Below are 23,400 nucleotides of genomic sequence, written 5' to 3'. Positions count from 1 at the left end.
CCTGCACTGGCAGGCAGATTCTTAACCACTGCGCCACCAGGGAAGCCCCACAAATAATAGATTCTTATTTGAGATGGTCTACTTGTCTGGAATTCTAATATTGTGGTTGGAACTAGGAGTTGGTATCAGGTGCATCATGGGCCTATATCCCTCTCCCTGCACTACTCCCAGCAACTGAGGATGATGACGGAAGTTCCCTTTTTTCCTTGCAGCTTTGGTTTATTGCTAGGGAGGCTCTACTCAGTGTTTTTGTTTGGATGGCAATGTAGTCCAGTGGCTTGGCATGTGACTCTGAAATCCTGGCTTCATAACTTAGTAGTTGTATTATGTTAGGCATCCTAAACTATCTGCTCTGATCCTCAGTTTCTTCCTCTCTAAATTTACAATGACCAGAGCTCCTACTCCTAGAGTTGTTAAAATAATTAGATAATGCATGTGAAGTACTGATGGTGCATAGTAAAACCAGTAAATATTAGGTATTATTGTTTGCTCAGAATGATTTCACAGGTATAAGATTAGGTTGAGAGTCACTTGGACAATTTCTGGGACAAAGAAAGGGGCAGATAGATTTGGTTGAACTGCTAATTCTTTTAATATATACAATTAAGTAAATAAAATAGCAACAAAGAAGTTTCCATGCAGAGTTGAAACCAATGAGATAGATTCCCTCTTTAAAGTTAGATTCAGCTGTGGGAACTGGATTAGATAATTTATTGGTAGCAAAGGTAATATTAAATGTTAAGTTAGGAGTGGCCATTGCTGTCATTGCAAGTCCAGGAATAGCCATTTCTGTCCCTCACAAAAGATATAAGTCAGTCAAGGAATTGTATTTTCCTATACCGAAAAGCCTTCCCTAGCTGAGCAGAACAAGATGCAGACTCACCAAACTCAACAACCTGCTTTTCTCACAAGAAAGCATAAAACTTAAGAACAGAATTTTAAATTTTGATCTGGTAGCCGACTTAGGCTCTGCTCCACTAAGGTATTATTAACTGGGTAGGAAAAACAGGTCTCTGTAAAACCTAAAACGTTTCTAGCACACGTATTCCTTAATCTAGGTATTTTATTTGGACATTTTAAACTTCTATGTTAGAATGCCTGTTGATTTTTATGTTTAAGAGAAGTGTTTCTTCCTATCATGTTGTCTTTTCTAGTTGAATTTGCTCCGTCTTTATTCACTCAACAAATATTTATTGAAGGGCCACTATGAACCAGTTAGGTAGTAGGTGGGTGTTCTGAGTGGAGGTAAAAGGAGGAGGATAAAAACAGTTAACAGGCAAATGTCTTTGAAAATTCTATTGAAAATGTGTGTTATTTTTATACTTTACATTCATGTGTCTGAATGAACTCATCTCTATGCTTCCTTAGAGTTGGGATCACATCTCCATAGTATTTTGGTAAAATTTCTGTTATCTCTGACAAGCATCCACTTGACACATTTGCTAAGGGATGCTAAAAGATTGTTGTAGTCAGTAGCGGGAGACAGTGACTCTAAGGGCAACATGATTACCAGTAATATAGTTTCTCTGATTGGAAGAAAGTTAGCTACAGGTATAAATGCAACCTGAATAAATGATACAATTTGTGGATCTGTTTCTAGACATCAAGCTTTAAGAAAGTTTGAGTAGTTAAGTTTTATTTATTTAAAACCAAACACAAGAAAATCAAGCTGCAATAATCAGAAAAAGAAAAAATGGAATAGAGAGAAAAGGGAAGTTAAAATGAAAACCATAGTTTCTCTCTGAAATTATAACAGTGTTGGTAAAGGCTTTGGTATCTTGCCTGCTACAGGTGAGAATAATTTCTAAAATATAAAGTCAAGGTTTCACTGAAGGCATCCGGAAAGATTAGCATCCAGTAGAATTGAAAGGAATCAGGTTTAGTTTTTTATTTATTTATACTGCATTCTTCTATTGCTTCTTCCATCCTACTTCCTTTCATTTAAGGGAATCTCAAATAATTTGTTTTGGCTTTTCTGTGAAGACTGTGAGAGGGGAATGCAGGGCTCTACCCATAACCTCCTGAATCAGACCATCTGGAGAGTGTGATTCATTCACCTGCACATTTTTTTTGGTAGTAAAATAAACATAACATGAAATTTACCATCTTAACCATTTTTTAGTGTACAGTCCATTGGCATAAGTATAGTCACATTGTTATGCAACCATCACCACCATCCATCTCCCAAACTCTTTTCTCGCAAAACTGAAAAGTCTGTGCCCATTAAACAATAACTCTCTGCTCTTGTCTCTTCCCCCAGGCCCTGGCAACCACCATTCTACTTTCTGGCTTTATGACTTTGACTATTCTAGGTATCTCATGCAAGTGGAATCAGACAGTATTTGTCCTTTTGTCAGTGGCTTATTTCACTTAGCACAATGTCTTCAGTGTTCATCCAGGTTGTAGCATGTGTCAGAGTTTCATTTCTTTTTAAAGGTGAATAATATTCCCTCGAATGTATATGTCACATTTTGTTTATCCATTCATCCATCTGTGGACACTTGGGCTGCTTTCACCTTTTGGCTATTGTGAATAATGCTGCTATGAATTTGGGTGTACAAATATCTCTTCAAGACCCGCTTTCAGTTACTTTCGGTATATGCCTAAAAGTAGGATGGCTGGATTGTATGCTAATTCTATTTTAATTTTTTTAAGGAAGAACCAAACTGTTTTCCATGGCAGCTACACCATTTTATATTCCCACCAACACAAGAGTTCTGATTTCTCCACATCCTTGCCAACAATTGTTTCCTTGTTTTGTTTTTTTAATAGTAGTTATCCTACTAGGTGTGAGATGATATCACACTGTGGTTTTGATTTGCATTTCCCTAATGATTAGTAACGCTGAGCATCTTTTCATGTGCTTGTTGGCCATTTGTATCTCCTTGAAGTGTCTATTCAACTCCTTTGCCCATTTTCAAAACTGGTTGGGTTTTTGTTGTTGTTGACTTGTATGAGTTCTTTATATATTCTGGATATTGACCCCTTATCAGATATATGATTTGTAAATATTTTATCCCAGTCGCTGGATTGACTTTTCACTCTGTTGATTGTGTCTTTTGATGCACAGAAGATTTTTATTTTTACATAGTCCAATTTATCTATTTTTTCTTTTGTTACCTGGGCTTTTGGTGTCATGTCCAAGAAAACACTGTCAAATCTAATGTCATGAACTTTTTACCCTATGTTTTCTTCTATGAATTTTACAGTTTTAGCTCTTAGGTTTAGGTTTTTGATTCATTTTGGATTAATTTTTGTGTATGGTATAAGGGAAGGGTCCAATTGATAAAACTGAATTCTCATTCAGGATTAAAACTCTTCACAAACAAGGGAATAAAACACCTACAGTGTGAAAAGCAGTTTCCAATATGTAACTTTTATATTACAGCATATACAGTATAATTTCTGTTAAAAATCTATAAGTATACATGTGCACAGTTCACTAAAGTGTTAATAGTCATAATCTCTGGGTAAAGAAACATAGTGTTCTGTTCTTATATTTAGTTATCTATATTCTTGCTTTCTAACAATGTACATATAATGCTTTTGCAATAATAAAGCAAAAAACAAACAAAATCTGCAGCAAACATCATACTTAGAGGTGAGATGTCAAACATATGTTAAGGTTGCCCCTATTAGTTCTTCTATTTGTCATTTTATTGTAGGTTCTAGCCAGTTTAATAAGGAAGGGAAAATTTTTAGTGGTATAAGGAGAGGAAAGAAAAGCAAAAAAATGTTTATAAACATGGAAACTCAAGAGATAACAGAAATGATTATAATTTTAAATGGAATTCAGAAAGACTAGTGGATGTAAAGTCAATATGCAGAAACAATTTGCATTCTTATGTAACAGCAATAAGCAGAAAATTAATTTTGTAAAAGATACAGTGCTGGATGTCTATTTGTCCCTCCGTATTTACTCTCTACTCTTGTCCATGCTTGGTAATGCCTTATTGACTAGTGATAAGAGGCTCCCTTGTTCTTTGGCTTCTCATTAGTTTAAGCAGCGGGAGATCAAGGAAGGGTGAAAGAGGATGGGGATTATATTGCCTCACCTCTCTTCCTGTGAGGTTGTTCCTGGCTGGCTGTATCCCTTGACCAAAGGTCCCAGCTCCCATCAAAGTAGCAGTTTTTTACTTTGGGTTCTGGAAAATTGCCTCTTCCCCTTGCCTTTAGGGTTAGGAGTGGTAACAGTTCCCCTCAGTACTGTACAATTTCCGGTTTCCTTAAACCCTGCTTACATCTTTGTAAATGACCCAGATGAGCTGCTCTTTCCTACTTGGACCTTAAATGATATAGATATTATTTGTGACAGCAGCAAAGAATTTAAAGTAACTAGGAATAAACCTAACAAAAAGAGGCATAAGATCTTTATAGAGAAAATTACAAAACTTAATTAAAAAATTTTTAAAAAGGCATTCTAGAGATGTACCGTGTACATGGATGGGAGGACATACTATCATAAAGACACAGGGTTTTCTCCAAATTGGTCCACAGATTCAGTGAAATTCCAATCAGTTTTTTTTTTCATGAAACTTGGCAAGGGAAATTTAAGTTTATATATATGAACTGAGGGCAGAGAATAGCCAAGGAAGTTTGAAGAACAGCAAATCTGGTCAAATATTATTATAATTTTACATAATAATAGTATTATATAAAAGTATTATAGGAAACACATAGTAATTAAATAACCATGAAATTGGTGCACTGTAAATTATTAGGGAAAGATAATGATGCTGGGACAATGGTTATCCATATGGACAAAAGAATAATAAAATTGTATACTTATATCACATTATATAAAAGATATGTAAATTCTAGGTGAATTATAGATGGATCATGAAAAGCTTTATGAACTCACATTATTAAAGGATTGTTTAAATAAGGCACCCCCCCCCATAAGACATAAAGGAAACAATTGATAGATTTGACTACATTGGACTTAAAATTTCTGTGCATTAAAAGGGATCTTAGAGAAAGTAAAAATATAAGCCAGAGCTTGGAGAAAACAAGTAAAGTAGATGTATGTGTACTACCATGTAATTTCACAAGCACAATGTGGAATTAAAAGCTATTTGCAGAAGTATGGCTCAGTTTTATCATTAAAGCATGCAAAATAATATCACATTTTTTTCAGAGATTGAATTGATTCATGGTATTAAAAGTATAAAGACATGCATGAGAATGATAAATGCTATTAAATACAGAATAGTGTTATCTCTAGAAGGACAAAATGAGACAGAGTGATATTTACAAGTGCACAAAACAGCTTCCATAGTTTTTCTTATGTTGTATGAAAACGTGGGTGTCATATTATTCTCCATACCTTTCTGTAATCAGAAATATTACGAATGCAAGTGGACATGATATAAAAGTAGAAACTAGATACCAGCAATCAAAGTTCAAGAAACTAAAAGTTGTGGGATTTAAGTTTTAAAATCTAAACTAGATATGACTGTAATATTTAAGGAAAAAGTAGGAAAATAAAGCATTGTTTAAATGAATAGATGTTAAAAGGAGGATAACATAAAATATTTTCTTATTAACGGGAAATCGAAACTGTGGGTTTCTTTTTGTTTATTTTTTTGCTAGAAAATTTACCAACGTCTTTTCTACTAGTAATTCAATGTTGACCCAAGGTAAAGGCTATTTATGGAAACTCAGAAGCCAAAGAAGAATAAGAAAAACATAATGGAATTAGATGAAGTAGGTGTGGACAGAACTAAAATCCCTGATCAGATGTCCGTGAGCACTTGAGAAATTGGTAAAGAATTTCACAAATCCACTGTCTATCATTTTATAAAACTCTGGTAGAGTTTCTGCTGAGGTTCTGAATGCAAAAAAAAAAAAAAAAAAAAATGTCAGCACAAAGACTTTTTTTTTTAATGGAAAAGAACGGCCTTAGTATTATGTCTGTCAAGTCAAATTCCTTGCCCAGGAAGCTATTGAACCTGTTTCGAAAGGATTAATTTGCAAATCTTAAAAAATAGTGTTGGACTTAAAATCAACATGAATTGGTAAAGATTAGAATCTGTCAGTTGAATCTAATTTTCTTCTGTGATGGGTCTGTTAAAGGGCAGCGACAGTGTAATTAATTGCTTGAGGCTGAGAAACCCATTAATCTTTAAGCTGACTTTTATTTCATATAATGTTAGTGCTAGAAGAGGCCTCAAGGATCATCTAGACTACTCTGTTCATTTTATAGACGGGGAAACACACATCAGGGAGGTTAAATGATTTGTTCAAGGTCAAAGATACTGTCTGTCCTTGCCACTGAGTCCTGTAACTGGGTTCATATTGCATCCTTAAAGCTTTTATGAGTTTCTTTGCATCTGATCATGAAATATTATTTGAACATGGGTTTTTCTGGGAATTCGTCTCATGAATGTCTCCTTGGAAGGATTTCCAAGCCTCCGTTTTTAAAATTTGAAGCCTGCTCCATAATGTTTATGCAGCAAAGGGGGAGTGGGGAGGGGCCGTGTCCTGGTCTACACACTCCTGGAGACAGGAGCAGCCCTGTGTGGACTTGTGGAAAAACAGGGGTCCCAATTTGATGGTGTGAATGACACCTAATCCTGATGGTAACTTGCAAGCCACGCCATCCCTTAAGGATTCTATGGGCCTGATTGTAAGACGTAAGTAGAAAAAGCTGGTATGCAGAGTATTTTTTGAGAAGTTGTCAGTCTGGTAGCGATGATAACAAAGATGACATATGAGAAGATTAGCGGGAATGAGACAGCTACTGTAATTGTGGGAAGCATGGAGGCATGCCCTTTGTCAGTGTGGCAGCCAGGAGGTGTTCTGCTCAAATCTCTCTTTAAGAGAACCTGTTGCAAGGGTAATGGGTGTCCAAGAACCTCCAGTTGCTGTGCATTTGGATCTCAGCAGCATGCATGCTGAGCCCTCGCTCTCCCGAAGCTGCTCCCAGCCAATGCCTGAGCATAGCTGGGTGTTTTGGGCCCAACATGGGACACCTCTAATGCAGAGTCTTTGCTTGGGGACTCCCCATTGGCCTGGCAGAGACTTTCTCAATTGTGCTGCAGTTTGAGGCTCCTTCTTTTTTGTTTCCTCTCTCCTTTTACAGGTGTCAGATCTGTAGCAGTTCTGAAGGCTCTCCCTGCTTACTTCTGCTTCCCCTCCTCTTTCATCCTTTATAGACCCTTCCCAAAATAAATGTCTTGACAGACCAATTTTGTCTTGGCATCTGCGTCTCAGAAGACCTTAGCTGATGCAGAGTATAACAATTGCCTTGGTTGATGCCAAGGAGGGATAAAAAAAATAACTTGAAAAAGAATTAGGATCCTACTCTGCTGGTGAGGGCTGCATAGTAATTGTTTCTGTTTGGTTGTTGTTGTTCCCATTATTATAATTCCTTAACTGTGCTCCTTCATGAAAAAATTCCATGTTTCATAGATTCTAAGCTATGCTTTTTTTTTTTCATTTTAACCTTTCTGAAATTGGGATAGGTCTTAAAATTGATGATGTGTGGCAGAGTTTTTTTCTTCTTTACTGATGAATAAAATAACGGTGCATCCTACCACTGATGTATTGTAGATTCAGTAAAATACATTAGCTTAATTCAGGTCACCAGATGCTAGGTACTATAATGGATTTTAAAGAACTAAGGGGCTGGATTAGCCTTAGTGGGCTGTAATTTTGCTATTTCTTAGGTATATCTATGAGGAAAGGAAAACCCTAAGGAACAGAATTGTATTATAGAGAGATGTACAGCAGATAACTGTTGCCATGGGTATATTAATATAGAAAAGACTAGAGATCCAGTGAAATATTAAGTAATCATAGAAAGCAAGGAAATATGTTCTTTCACTTCTGGCTCTATTCATTCCTTTATTCTTCCTTTTTTGGCTACTTTCATGACTGATACTTCCTTGCAGGCCATAGTCACCTTGTTTTCCTGGTTATTCTGTCATTCTCCCCATAGTATCTTGTATACCGAAACCTATGATAATAAAGGTTTTCCCCTCTATGTGTTGAACCCCATGTTGGTATGTGGGCAAGAAGCACTGCATGGAAGACCAAGCAAATTTAGTAAGCTTGCTAACAGTCTCCAGGGAGATGGGTTAGATGGAAGGATCTGTTGCCTGGAATCCCATAAATGTATCTGCTTATCTAAAATTGGAATCCTTGGCACTGACTGTTTCTAAAATTAGGATTGAAACCATTGTTTCCCTTCTCTCCAGGCACAGCCTTTATGCCTGGATAAGTTTCCCCTAGCACTCCCCGTTTCCAAAATGGGGAAGTCTCTGCCTCTGAAGAAACATAATTGTTATTCCTTACCTGGACACAAATCAAAGAGTACTGGATACTCAGTAAATAGTTACTATTCTTGTTCTGTAAGTCCTATGCAGAACATAAACTGTGTAATGTATATACTATTAGTATATTACACATTTTATTATGTATAAATTAAAAGTGTGTTATGTAATCTATGATCTGTTGTTAACATATGCATTTTATTATAGACATTAATTATAATGCATATTTTAACAAAACTGAAGGTTAGGTTTGCATAGGAAAGAATAAATGAGGATCATCTTGATATACTATCCATAATCGTTAAAAGGACTGGTATAGTTTGTGGAAAACATTCCGTAAAATGAGAAATTTGCTATAATTCAGAAGTGAAGAGCATCTCCCTAAGATTGGGAAAGAGAGGCAATGTGATCTAAGTCAGTAGTTTTTAAACTTTTTTGAGCTTGACCCATAGTGAGAAACACATTTTACGTCATGATCCAATATATACATGCATTCTTTCTTTCAATAACTGAAGTTTCACAAACAATACCCATCTTACTAGATTTGATGCCCTCTAATGTTTTTCTGGCTATTCTATTTCTATTTAAATACTGTTCATGATCCACAGTTTGAAAAATTCTGAACTCATGAAAAGAGCATGAGCTGGGGAGACAGACTTGGTACAAAACTCTGTCCCACTATTGGCCCTCTCTGTGAACTTGGCAAGTTGTTTCTTCTGAATCTTGTTTTCTGCATTTGTAAAACGAACTGGGTTGTTCTGATGATTATAGACAATTATATACGAAGTGACTGGCATGTAGTAGGTGCTCAATAGATGATAAGGTACCAGGATAATACTTTCTAATATTAACTGTTTTCCACTACATTTCCGTATACACGTTGCCATCTATTACCTCAAGGTAAGCTTGTTACAGAATTTCTGGACCATTCTTTTCTGTTAGCTCTATCACTTGATGGATACAGCTTCTCTCTTTCTCTCTTTCCCCCTCACACTCCCTACTCCTCCCTCCCCTCCAGCAATGGACGTAGCAGGGCTGGGTCTGAGGACAGAACAATGGAAACAGCCTAGTACCAGTACTTCTCTGCCTGGCTCCAAGTTCCCGCAGCCAGCTTGGGTCCTTTGACTCCCTCCCCAGGGGGCTGCCTTCTTCATCTGCCATTCCTCCTGGAGGGTTATTGTGTCCCTGTTCCTCTCCTAGGACCTTAGAGTTACTCCTCAGGTTCTGAGTGCCCAGTCGTTCTCCTTTCCTGTGAGGGTGCTTAGGCTCCCCACAAATCACCTCTCCCTGGCCTGCCCTCCAGCCCTCCAGACACACCCACATTTCTCTAGGTACATAGCTGATGTGCTATCATTTACTTTAATCATTCTTTTATCATTGCATATTTCAATCACCCCTCATTTTTTGCTAAATTAGAAAATTTTACAATGAATAAATGCATTTAGTGGTTTGTAAGTTGGAGTCTTGTTAATTTTTAATTAGAAAAAATTGCCATAAATGTACCAAATTTGATCAAATTAGGCACTTTTTCTAAAGCTAAGAAATGAAAAAAATACCTTTATAAAGGTAGTTTATATATATATTAATATGTATACTTCTAAAAATCATTGAGAGCTTTATAATTCAGAAGCGATGCCTCTGCTCGTCACAGTGAATTAAGTGTGGTCATCTTTGCTTCACCACTAACCAAATTACAGTCTCTGTGCACTGTAACACTGGACAAATCCCTAAGCAACTGTTATTTCATATCACAAGTTCCATTCCCTGTTTATGTATACATGATTTTTTATATATTCCAATCCCCTATTTTACTACTAATTTACATCACTTTCATTCAATTCTGTCTCTATACCTGTTTGTCTCTACTTTTTCTCCTATGCTTAGAATTTGACATTCAAGGCACAAAAAAAGGACATTTGAGGCAATTATCTGGATGAAGGTAATTTTTTCCCAATTATATGGTATTTTAAACAAAAGTGGCTTTTTACAAAATTACCCAGATAAAACTGTGTTCGTATCTACAACGAATAAGCCTTCTTTCTGTGTAGTGTTCCCCAGCGCTGGAAATGAGTATATAGCAATTCTGCAGTTATTTTCCAGTTTTACTTTAGAATTTACAAAGTCAGCAACTTCCTGGTCCCTGTAGACTTGGTGGGTGAGGGTGCCAGAGCAAGAGTGAAAGTGGGAGAGCAGGAGAGGAAGATCTAGGTTTAAATGGGGCAACAAATAAGCCATTTAATAGTGCCCTTCCCCCCACCCCAAACAATTATGTGACACTTGATCCCATCCTCACATAGTCAATGTGATTCCCAGCTTATGGTGGCTAAAATATCTAGAAACAGATTTCATTGTCTTAACAGAACAACCAGATTCAACACATGGAAGCTGGCCTATTCTGAATCAACCAGAACGTAGTCATTTCCTAACTGCATATAACAGAGAGAAAAAGTACAAAAGGAAGTTATATACGATGAAACCATTAAATGCAGATTTGCCACAAGGCAAGTTGGTAATGCTTGAACATTATGAAGTGCAAAAACTGCACAAACACATTATATTTTAAACAGTCCATCTATTTAACAAACTATGTATGCTCTTCAGCTAAATAAGATGAATTGAGATTCAAGAGGCAGCACCGTACTGGCAAATCTCATCCTAAAGGCATCCATTAATATAAATCAACAGTAGCAATTTGGTTTGATCATTTATTTGCAAGAATCATTAAGGTTTATTAGCATAATTATTCCCTGTGGGATTTCATGTCAAGGAAATGAAAAATGGCATTATCAATATTTAAAAGATAAGTGTGTAATGTTCAGAGTACTTAAACAGTCATCTGCAGGTGGTGTCCAGCTGCAGCAAATTAGATTAGATTTGGGCATTTTTCTGAACAAAAGAAAAATTGTTCTAATTGCTTCATTTTATAAAGCAATACGATTTTGTAAATAATTTCTCCTGCAGAGTTAGAACTTACAGTGCGTACCTATTAACATGCCTTATTTCATATCAGCACCTCCGATATGTTCAACCCTTTTATGTTGTAACTATTGGGGAACATTAATCAGTATAATCCATCATTTATTATCAGGGAAAGCTTTTTCCCTTCAGCAATCTAGACCTTTAGTCTAGACCTGTGAGTGAAAAGCTATATCCCAAAGGGAAATGAACCAGGAGATTTCCCCTTAATTCTGGGAGGGCATAAATCCGTCCTTAACAATGAAATATCGTTTATAATAGTAATAATTTATCATGAGACATCTTTAAATGTGATAATTTTTAAATATATTTTTAAAATTTATTTATTTTATTTTTTTATTTTTGGCTGTGTTGGGTCTTCGTTGCTGCACGTGGGCTTTCTCTAGTTGCGGCGAGCGGGGGCTACTCTTCGTTGTGGTGCACAGGCTTCTTATTGCAGTGGCTTCTCTTGTTGCGGAGCATGAGCTCTAGGCATGTGGGCTTATAATTATTTTTTTAAAAAGCCATACAATGGAATATTATTCAGTGATAAAAATAAATGCTCTATCAAGCCATGAAAAGACACGGAGGAACCTTAAATGCATATTACTAAGTGAAAGAAGTCAGTCTGAAAAGGCTATATACTGTATGATTCCAACTATATGACATTCCGGAAAAGGCAAACTATAGAGACAGTAGAAAGATTAGTAGTTTCCAGAGGTTTGGGTGGAAGGAGGGAAGGATAAATAGGTGGACCACAGGGCATTTTAGAGCAGTGAAACTATTCTGCATGATATTGTAATGGTGGATACATGACAAAATGCACTTGTCAAAATCCATGTAGACCTGCACAAAACAGTGAACTCTGATGTAAACTATGGACTATAATGAATAATGTATCAATATTGGCTCGTCAGCTGTAACAAATGTATGGTGCTAATCATAGTGGAAATTGTGTGGGTGTGAATGGAAGAGGGCACATATGGGAACTCTCTGTAGTCTATCAATTTTTCCATAAACCTAAAACTGATCTAAAAAGCAAAGACTATTAATTAAAAAAAATTTAGGCTAATTTTCTTCAGATAAAATCAGTTAATCGTTGCAATTGATTAAATTTGTCTTTGTTTTAGATGGTCAGGCCAAAAATCTTTTTCTCTGGCAGACCCCCTATTAAATAGCATAAATTATTGTAGAATCTTTCTACAATACCCATGTGTGGACTAGACACAAGGAGCTACAACTAAAATTTCCTTTAGAGTCAGAGATCCTCAGAGAAGCAAAATAAATGAGAAGCATACATGTTTCCTAAAATACTTTGCAATGCTGCATGACATTTCACTATTAGGAATTAACAAATTCTAGGCTACTGAACCTGTTATATCCTGAACTGATCCTCATCTCTTACCCTCACTTCAAGGAGCCTAACACTTTGAGAAGATGGTTATGTCAAGAAATCTGCAGTAGGCTTCATCTCAAGTCAATTTATATACAACACCAAGAGGGTAACCTTCCTCTGTTCCTCTTAGACAGTGTTGCCAATGAGTAGAGCAGTAGAGGTAACGCTGATATGCAATCATGTGACCAGTGACTCAAGGAGAGAGGGGAGCAAAAGGTTTGCAGCTCCCAAAAACTCTTTCAAGCCTCAACGGAAGCTTTTTATTCGTGCTGTGTATTCTTTTTCTCACGGTCTCAGTGTTTGCCACATACAGTGGTCCTTGGGTATCTGCGGGGAACTGGTTCCAGGACCTGCCCTGGATACCAAAATCCACAGATGCTCAAGTCCCATATACAGCCCACAGTGCCCGTGGTTCTGCATCTGCAGATTCAACCAACCAGTGATCCTGTAGTACTGTATGTATCTATTGAAAAAAATCCCTGTATATGTAGACCTTTGCAGTTCAAACCCATGTTGTTCAAGGGTCAACGGTATATACCATTTAACCACAATTTCCTTCAAGGTGACTGTTGCATGTTTTAACTTGATTATGTATGGCTTGATTTTTAATCACTGTTTCTTCATTAGTACACTTTGTTCTTATTATAATGTCATTACCTTAAGGTAGAGGTCCCTTTGCTAGGGCAACCGGGAGTACAGTGTGAATACTCTTATAACTGAGAACTTGAATTGTACTTGGTCAGAATCCTATTGGTTTTATTCAGCTCCCCCTCACTATTGTGTTTAAAAGTGTGGCAACCATTCCACAAATCCTTCGTCTCTCATAATTTCTGATGACCTACATGGCTTCCCCTTAGTTTATTTGTACTAACTGAATGCAGTGCTTCCCCCACCACCACATAATAGATTCCCTACCTGAATTACCCTTCTAATCATCCTAACACTCAAATTAGTACATTCTAAATATAATGTTAATCCTTCAATGGATATTTATTAAGCTATGCTATGTTCAGGGCTCTGTGCTAACCACATTTTGGTAAATTTAGACAATTAGTACTGCATTTAAACTACTGCTGTGTGTGATGTTATGAAATATTAATTGCATGTTTTAAGAAGAAAATAGTATTGATATATTTAACTGCCTGATGAAACAGATAATCTATATATCGATGAGTGACATACTTTGTGTATTTGATTAATGAGTAGTCTCAAAGTTACAAATATTTCCTTGCAAAAACTAATATCCTATTGTGATTTAGAAGTTCATTGTACATGATAGAGCTTACCTTCATCAAGTAACTAAACATTTAAAGATCAGATTTGTACCCTGTTAATGTTTCAAAGACATTTCTATTTATTGATGTGTGAGCATTTCAGATAAATAATGTTGACTTGAGTCTATGTTTGCAACCAAAGAATTTGGATGCCAAGCAATTAATTAGATTGTGTTAGGTAGATAAGGAAATGAAGAAATCATAATGTATCTAGAGTTTAGAGAAGTCTTTTTGGAGAATTCCCTCATTATATTCTTATAGAGGGGTATAGAAATATTGGCAGTATATTAGTAAAATTAGTGCATTGGTAAATTGTTGAATGATTGTACTCAGAGTTTGCTGATCTAGGTCCACCTGGAGAGATACTCTAGTAGTGCGTATCAGGGCTCTGTGTTCTCCCAGTCTTACTCAGCATTTTTATCTATGAAGTATTTGAAAATATGAAAGGCATTTTTATCCAATTTGTAAATGATGTCAACTGAAAAAGCACAATGTAAGACCTATGAGTTAAGTTTTATTTGGGGCAAAATGAGGGCTATAGCCTGGGAGACAGCATCCCAAATAGCTCTGAGGAACTTCTCTGAAGAGGTAGGGGGGAAGGTCAGTATTATAGGTGATTTTAGTGGAGGTGGATACATGCAGTCAAGTTTACTTTTTTTTTGTAAAAAGTAAACTTGACTGCTAGGCTCATGAAGGTTGCTGCTAGTCATGAGGAGCAGATGTCTCTGTTAATGATTTTAGTGTCTTACTGCATATGAGAAGATGCAAGTATTTGGGCTCATAAAATCTTCTCCTGAAAGTTTCTAACTATCTGAAGGCCTGTTCTGCTAGTTGTTCCCAGAGCACAGAGTGCCTCATTCCTGATCTCCACCCTGAACTCCTTTCAGGGTGTATTGAAGGTCAGTTACTGCAGTGGCTAGTGACTTAATCCTTGTAAAGGCAGATGGCAAGTGCCAATTTTTAGATAGCAATGACATGACTCTGGGTTATCGAATTACTAGACAAATATGTTGCATGGATATTTTGGAGAACAAAACCAAGAATTAAAAATTGTAGTCAAGACTGAGATCACAGGGATTAAAGTAAGGAAACTGGGTAGTAGCTTCTAGAAAATAAAGAAGGGAGAGAGGAAAATGTGAGAAAGGAAATTAGAGGTTTTCCACTCTAACTACTAATAATCTTTAAAATCAAACACTGATTTTGATTTAAAAAGGCAATTAATGCTGCAAAAAGTTTTGTTTTTCTTAATCATTTTCACCCATGAAATTAAACAGAGATAGTGGTTGTATCAGTTAGGAATTGCATTTGGATAACTGTAATAGAATCCCGGGTGGAGAAGAGGACACAGAGGCTTAGACAAATTAGTTTACTTTTCTGTCAGATAGCATGAGGTCGTGACTTAGGTAGCCCAGGGCTGGTGTGGTAGCTCTGTGGTCATAAAGAAGCAAGGCTCCTTCTCTTTTTCTGCTCTGCCATCCAGAGCATGTGTTATCTCATCGGCAAGACAGCTGGTGGACTTTGTCATCACATACTCTTATTAAGGACAGAAACCCACACATACAAAGGCCCTCTGACAAGAGAAAGCTCAGAGAAGTCCATTTTGGCCAAAGTTTGAAGAAGAAACCTGAAGGGCTAGATATATAAGCCTTTACAGGTCAGGTTGATGGTTTTAGGCTTTCTTTAAAGGCCAAAAGAAAACAGTGAATTCTTATCATTAAGGAAAGTTTTTCCAGTATGAGACACCAGAGACCTAGTGTGCCAAGACCTGTCTAAAATGCTGAGACTGGACCAGGATAACAGAGAACCCCTTTCCTCCCACCTCCTGGCTAGTAAACAGGAGCAACAAAGAAGAGCAATCTGCTCGGGAGGAGACGAGTATGGAGAGAACCTCTGACATGCAGGAATACAGGGAAGGCCTAAAGGTAAGGGTGAGTCAGGAATGTTGAGAGAAGCAATCTGGAAGACCAACCCCCAACATAAGCACAAGATAACACGGGAGAAATTTGAAGACAGTGGTGCACTGAAGATAACCGAAGCAACACAAAGTTCAAATCCAGCTCAGCTTCTGACTATACAGAGTCAACCTCCTACATTCACTGTAGGAGAATAGGTGTGCTATTGCCAGGCATAGATATGACTTATCTCGGTCTCTGCTGTCTTACACATGATGTCTGGCATTCAATCAAAAAGTATGAGACACACACACAAAACCAAGAGAAAACACTGTAAAAAGTGTACAAAGGTGAAGCAGTCAACAGAACAAAACTCATATGACCCAGATGGTGAAACTATCAGAAAAATTTAAATACTATAATTAATATACTCAAGTCTCTAATGGAAAAGACAGACAATATATGTGAAAAGATGGGTATTTTTAGCTGAGAAGGTAGAAAGTATAAGAAAGAGATAATGGAAATATTAGATAAAAACAAAATAGTAATGAACATGAAGAATGCCTTTGACAGGTTCATCAGAAGACTTGACATAGCTGAGGAAAGAGTCAGAAAATTTGAAGATATGGCAATAAAAACTACCTAAAGTGAAACACAAAGATAGAAAGATTGGAGGAGGAAAAAGCAGAGCATTTGAGAACTTCATGACACTATCAAATCACCTAATATATGTGGAAACCTATGTATTGTGGATTTATATATGTAAATAAAATGTATGATAACAATAGCACAAAAGATGGGATGCAGGAATTGAAATTAAACTGTTGTAAACTGTATACACACACACACATATATATAGTAAATCTTAGGGCAATCACTAAAAAATAAAGAGGTATAAATAATAAGCTGATAATGAAAATAAAATGGAACTACAAAAATTAATCAAAAAGAAGCAAGAAAAAGAAGAGAAAATGAATCAATAACAGATGCAACAAATATTTTAAAATTTGCAAAATTGTAGATATCAATCCATGCATAATATCCATAATGATATGTAGATATAAATGGCATAAACACACCAATTAAAGGATGGTGATTGTCAGATTGAATAAAAAAGCAACACCCAACTATACACTATCTACAGGAAAGCCATTTTAAATATAAAGACACATTAAAAGTAAAAGCAAGGAGAAAGACATATTATGTAAACACTAAATAAAATCTGGACTGCCTACATTAATATCAAAAAGACTTCAGAACAAACACTATCACCAGGGAAAAAAGAGGGTCATTTCAGAATGTTAATGTCAAAATACTTTTAGGACATAATAATCTTAAAGGTGTATACCTCTAACAATAGAACTTTAAAACACATGCAGCAAAAAAAGAGCTGAAAAGAGAAATAAGCAAATCCACAGTTATTCTTGATGACCTCAACACTCCTCTCAGTAATTAATAAAGCAAATCGATAGAAATACAGTAACAATATAGAATACCTGAACAGCATTCTCAATCAACTTGACCTTATTGAACATCTCACCCAAAACATCAGAATACACATTCTTTTCAAGGACACATGAAACATTCACCAGAACAGACAGTATTCTGAACAATAAAACAAACCTCAATTTAAAAGATTTGAAATCATACAGAGTGTGTTCTCTGACCATAATGGAATTAAACTAGAAATCAATAACAAAAAGACACCTGGACAATCTGAAATGTTTGGAAAGTTAACAAAACGCCTCTAAATAATTCATGGGTCAAAGACGAAGTCTCTGAATATTCTGAATTGAACAAATGAGAATGCAGAACATATCATAATCTGTGGGAGGCAGCTAAAGCAGGGCTCAGAGGGAAATATAAATTATACATTTATATTTGAAAAGAAGAATGGTGTTAAAGATTTAAGCTTTCACCTTATGAAACTATAAAAAGAAGAGCAAATTAAACCCAAAGCAAACACAGAAGAAAATATGATGGTAAGAGCAGAAAACAATGGACTTGTAAATAAAAAAAACAATAGAAAAAAAATTAATAAAACCAAAAGTTTGCTCTTTTAAAACATAAATAAAATTAATAAAACTCTAACTGATGAAGAACAATATTTCTTCAGAGTTATTTCTGGTAGGGCTTTCTCTTGTGTGCATAACAGTAATATAATTTCAATCATTTGTTCATTTAACAAATATTTATTTATCACTTACTATATTCCAAGCACTATTTTAAATGCTTGGGATACATTAGTGTTCAAAACAACAACAACAGGGCTTCCCTGGTGGCGCAGTGGTTGAGAGCCTGCCTGCCAATGCAGGGGACATGGGTTCGTGCCCTGGTCTGGGAAGATCCCACATGCCGCGGAGCGGCTGGGCCCGTGAGCCATGGCCGCTGAGCCTGCGCGTCCGGAGCCTGTGCTCCGCAATGGGAGAGGCCACAATAGTGAGAGGCCCGTGTACCGCAAACAAACAAACAAACAAAATTTCTGCTGACAGCCCAGTCAACAAGGTGTAATTAGAGGCTACTTTAAGAGAAGCTATACATAAGCCATGATTTTCGGAGAGTTCTTTTGGAAGTTGCTAGACTAACAGGGGATTAAATGCAAATAATAGTTACATCCTGGTTTCAAAGTGCTTTGTACTGTACACACCCTGTTGTCAATTTTACTTTTGTAGTAACTGGGTTTATAAGACTCCCAAAAGACAGAAACATTGACAATATTCTCCCTATACACACACACGCATACACTTGCACAAGTCCCTTCTGATGTTAGAAAGCAATTTGAGTCTAAGGTGAGGTCTAAAAGCCCATTAGGGTTATCTATTTGCTATTATTCTCTTTGCATTTCAGTTTGGGAGGTTTTTATTGACATATCTTCAAGCTCACTGATTCTCTCTTCAGTGGTGTCCAGTCTTCTGATATCCTATTAAAGGCATTTCTCATTTGTTACAGTGTTTTTGATTTCTAGAATTTCCTTTGGATTCTTCCATTTCCATGTCTCTGCTTAAATTACTCTTTTGTTCTTGTATGTGGTCCACATTGTCTGTCAGATGCCTTAGTATATTAATCATAGTTATTTTAAATTCCTGTTTGATTCCACATGTGTGTGAGAGCTGAGTCTAGTTCTAATGCTTACTTTGCTTTTCAGACTGTGCTTTCCCTTGCCTCTTAACAATCTGCCTTTAGCCTTGTAATTTGTTGTTGAAAGGTGGACACGGTATATTGGGTAACGGGAACTGAGGTAAACAGGGCTTTAGTGTGAGGTTTTTTTTTATTATATGGCTAGGAGTTAAGCTGTGTTTAATGTTTGCTGTAGCTGTAGGTTCTAGAGGCTTCAGATTCCTCTGTTTTTGTTTTTATCTCCTGTTGTCTTTGGATTCCCTAAGAATTCCTTGTTAGAGTGTGTTTTGAAGGACTTCCAGCTGTAATCAACTGTTATTACACTGGAGCATTGTTGGTGTGGTGATAAAGTGTGGGAAAGGGGAAGCATTTTATGGTTAAGTCTTTTGGTAGAGCTGTGTCCCTGGGCTGGGACCTTCACGCATATTTCTTAGATCCCCTTTGTCCACTTAGGTGAGACAGAAAGGCTGGAGGCAGAGAAATGTCCTTGCCCCAGCTAGAAGAAGGCTCTGGTAAAATCTTTTCCTCTGTAAAGTAGGCCTTTATTGTGGAGAAGGCCTTTATTGTGGAGAAGGCTCTGGACATATTTCACAATGATTCTTCTTCTCAGCCTCCTGCCATGACCATGGGCGATCTTTTTCGGTTCTTCATTGTGAGAACCTGGTGAGATTCCTGGAGACAAAACCCAGAGAAGTGTGGAGGCCTCCCTAACATGGCAGCCCCCACTAGTTTCACTGATTCTAGTCCATACTCAGTCTCCAGCAATCCATCAAAATTACCATTTAATTATTCCTAATTCATGGCTTCAGGGGCTTCTGCTCCATGTAAGGAGGTTTTGACTGTGACTCTCTGGATTTACCTCTCCCCACATTTCAGGGTGATGGGTTGCCCTGTGACCTCAGTTTTATGATGAATGCAAGAAAAGTCATTAGTTTCGAGTTTATCCAGCTTTATCTGGTAGTAAGGGGGGAAGTGATAACTTCCAAGTTTTTTATATTTTGAAGCTGAAACCATAAGTCCTATTTTTAATTAATCTTTAAGCAGACATATTGCTACACAAGATGGACTTCAAATTAGCCCCAACTAAGCCAAGTTCACATGCTAACTACCTTAACAATTTTTTTTTTTTTAGTTTGGACAAGAGTTCTCTAAATATGTCATCTCTAAAATCAATATATTTGACTAATTTCTCTGACCCATTCCTGTTCTTAAGTTCTTCCATTTAAAATGGACTTCAGTGTGTAACTTGCCAATAAAATAAACCTAACCAAAATCCTGCCATCATCTGTCTGCTCTCTCATTGGTACCTGGACCTTGTATTACATAGAATAAGATCCATGTGGGCCATATATTTTATTCCCTCAATTTACCAATAGCTTCTTTGGGTCCCCCACAGTGCACAGTTACTCAGCTAGGGAGACCGTGACCGCGCCTCCCACTGCTGAAACGAATGCCGTCATCAACCCTGCAGAACATGCATTGACGGTGCAGTAAGTACTGTGCACGGAAAGTGACTTTGGCCTCATGTCTTAGGAGTTTGCCGTATTTCTCTGTAAACAGTTTCCACACCTCAACTTGGCTCCCAACTCCAGCAAACCGACAGATAGTGGCTTGAGGGAAATCTTGGCTCCTAACAGACTGCAAAGGGCCTGCCTCAGGACACATTTAGACTTCCCCACCCCATCTCCTTAAAATTTATGGAAAAACAAAAACAAACAAAAAAAACTTACGGAAGTAGCCGCCCTGCCAAGCCTCCCAAGAAGCTCAGCGCTCATTGGATAGGGCTGCGCCCAATGGGAGACGGCGGCCTTCGCGGGTGGCTGGCGCGCTGCGCCGGCAGTTGCCGGGAAACCGTATCAAAACCGGAGAGCTCTGTTGGCGTCTTGGTAAACCGCCTGAGTTGGTGGCCGCCAGAGCGAGCGAGGGGGAGTTTCGTCGGCCGAGATGGTGAGCCTGTCGGGGGGTCTCAAAACTAGTTGGTTGTCTATTGATTTAATTCTAGTTCAGAGCCAGCCTGCTTCTAAAAATGGATTTGAAGTGCCCAATCTGAGAATAAAGTGGGAAACTCGTATTTGCTTTCAGAGACCTCAGGTGCTATTATTTAAGGGACTACTTGGTTGTCTATTGATTTAATTCTAGTTCAGAGCCAGCCTGCTTCTAAAAAAGGATTTGAAGTGCCCAATCTGAGAATAAAGTGGGAAACTCGTATTTTTTTCAGAGACCTCAGGTGCTGTTATTTAAGGGACGCTCCTGGTGGCTTCCAGCCTTTTTTCGCATTTCTCCACAGTATATTTAATCTGACCGGTAAAAATCTTACTTCCCACACAAGTGGAAATTTGGGAAATGTTTAAGAACCGCTGAACAAATGAGTGGAAATGAAGGTCCAGGAGAGAGCGAATGAATAAATAGCAGCGGGTTGACCTATTAAATGTATATTGGAAAAACGTGACCTTTTTAAAAACATCTTTATTGGAGTATAATTGCTTTACAGTGTTGTGTTAGTTTCTGCTGTATAACAAAGTGAATCAGCTGTGTATACATATATCCCCATATCCCCTCCCTCTTGCATCTCCCTCCCACCCTCCCTATCCCACCCCTCCAGGTGGTCACAAAGCACTGAGCTGATCTCCCTGTGCTATGCAGCTGCTTCCCACTGGCCATCTGTTTTACTTTTGGTAGCGTATATAAGTCCATGCCACTCTCTCATTTCGTCCCAGCTTACCCTTCCCCCTCCCCGTGTCCTCAAGTCCATTCTCTACGTCTGCATCTTCATTCCTGTCCTGCCCCTAGGTTCTTCAGAACCATTTTTTTTTTAAGATTCCATATATATGTGTTAGCATATGGTATTTGTCTTTCTCTTTCTGACTTACTTCACTCCGTATGACAGACTCTAGGTTCAACCTCCTCACTACAAATAACTTAATTTCATTTCTTTTAATGGCAGAGTAATATTCAATTGTATATATGTGCCACATCTTCTTTATCGATTCATCTGTCGATGGACACTTAGGTTGCTTCCATGTCCTGGCTATTGTAAATAGTGCTGCTATGAACATTGTGGTACATGAACTCTTTTTGAATTATGGTTTTCTCAGGGTATATGCCCAGTAGTGGGATTGCTGGGTCCTATGGTAGTTCTATTTTTAGTTTTTTTAAGGAACCTCCATACTGTTCTCCATAGTGGCTGTATCAATTTACATTCCCACCAACAGTGCAAGAGGGTTCCCTTTTCTCCACACCCTCTCCAGGATCTGTTGTTTGTAGATTTTTTGATGATGGCCATTCTGACTGGTGTGAGGTGATACCTCATTGTGGTTTTGATCTCCATTTCTCTAATGATTAGTGATGTTGAGCATCCTTTCATGTGTTTGTTGGCAATCTGTATATCTTCTTTGGAGAAATGTCTATTTAGGTCTTCTGCCCGTTTTTGGTTTGGGTTGTTTGTTTTTTTCATATTGAGCTGCATGAGCTGTTTATATATTTTGGAGATTAATCCTTTGTCTGTTGATTCGTTTGCAAACATTTTCTCCCATTCTGAGGGTTGTCTTTTCGTTTTGTTTGTAGTTTCCTTTCCTTTGCAAAAGCTTTTAAGTTTCATTAGGTTTCATTTGTTTATTTTTGTTTTTATTTCCATTACTCTAGGAGGTGAGTCAAAAAAGATCTTGCTGTGATTTATGTCAAAGAGTGTTCTTCCTATGTTTTCCTCTAAGAGTTTTATAGTGTCCAGTCTTACGTTTAGGTCTTTAATCCATTTTGAGTTTATTTTTGTGTATGGTGTTAGGGAGTGTTCTAATTTCATCCTTCTACATGTAGCTGTCTAGTTTTTGCAGCACCACTTATTGAAGACTGTCTTTTCTCCGTTGTATATCCTTGCCTCCTTTGTCATAGATTAGTTGACCAAAGGTGCGTGAGTTTATCTCTAGGCTTTCTATCCTGTTCCATTGATCTATATTTTTGTTTTTCTGCCAGTATCATATTGTCTCGATTACTGTAGCTTCGTGGTATAGTCTGAAGTCAGGGAGTCTGATTCCTCCAGCTCCGTTTTTCTTTCTCAAGATTGCTTTGGCTATTCGGGGTCTTTTGTGTCTCCAAACAAATTTTAAGATTTTTTTGTTCTAGTTCTTTAAAAAATGCCATTGGTAATTTGATAGGGATTGCATTGAATCTGTGTATTGCTTTGGATAATATAGTCATTTTCACATTATTGATTCTTCCAATCCAAGAACATGGTATATCTCTCCATCTGTTTGTATTATCTTTAGTTTCTTTCATCAGTGTCTTACAGTTTGCTGCATACAGGTCTTTTGTCTTCTTAGGTAGGTTTATTCCTAGGTATTTTATTTGTTTTGTTGCAGTGGTAAATGGGAGTGTTTCCTTAATTTCTCTTTCAGATTTTTCATCATTAGTGTATAGGAATGCAAGAGATTTCTGTGCATTAATTTTGTATCCTGCTCCTTTACCAAATTCATTGATTAACTCTAGTAGTTTTC

General features: G+C 37.2%; 1 protein-coding gene across 5 annotated transcripts in view; it reads left to right on the top strand.

The window, feature by feature from the left end:
* Positions 1 to 23,400, top strand: part of MNS1 (meiosis specific nuclear structural 1) — an 83,760-nt gene that overhangs the window by 7,496 nt on the left and 52,864 nt on the right. For 3 of the 5 annotated variants that reach the window (XM_019946874.3, XM_019946859.3, XM_019946850.3), the window contains exon 1: positions 20,721 to 20,857. The exons of the other annotated variants lie outside the window; for them this stretch is intronic. In XM_019946874.3, coding sequence (XP_019802433.1) covers positions 20,855 to 20,857 — 3 coding nt within the window. In that variant the 5' untranslated portion in view covers positions 20,721 to 20,854. Of the gene's footprint in view, positions 1 to 20,720; positions 20,858 to 23,400 lie in introns of those variants that run through there. 5 annotated transcript variants of the gene reach the window in all.

The sequence above is a fragment of the Tursiops truncatus genome, chromosome 2, assembly GCF_011762595.2.
Source record: "Tursiops truncatus isolate mTurTru1 chromosome 2, mTurTru1.mat.Y, whole genome shotgun sequence".
NCBI lineage: Eukaryota > Metazoa > Chordata > Mammalia > Artiodactyla > Delphinidae > Tursiops > Tursiops truncatus.
The sequence above is the reverse complement of the archived record's forward strand: the minus strand, read 5'-3'. Positions and strand labels throughout refer to the sequence as shown.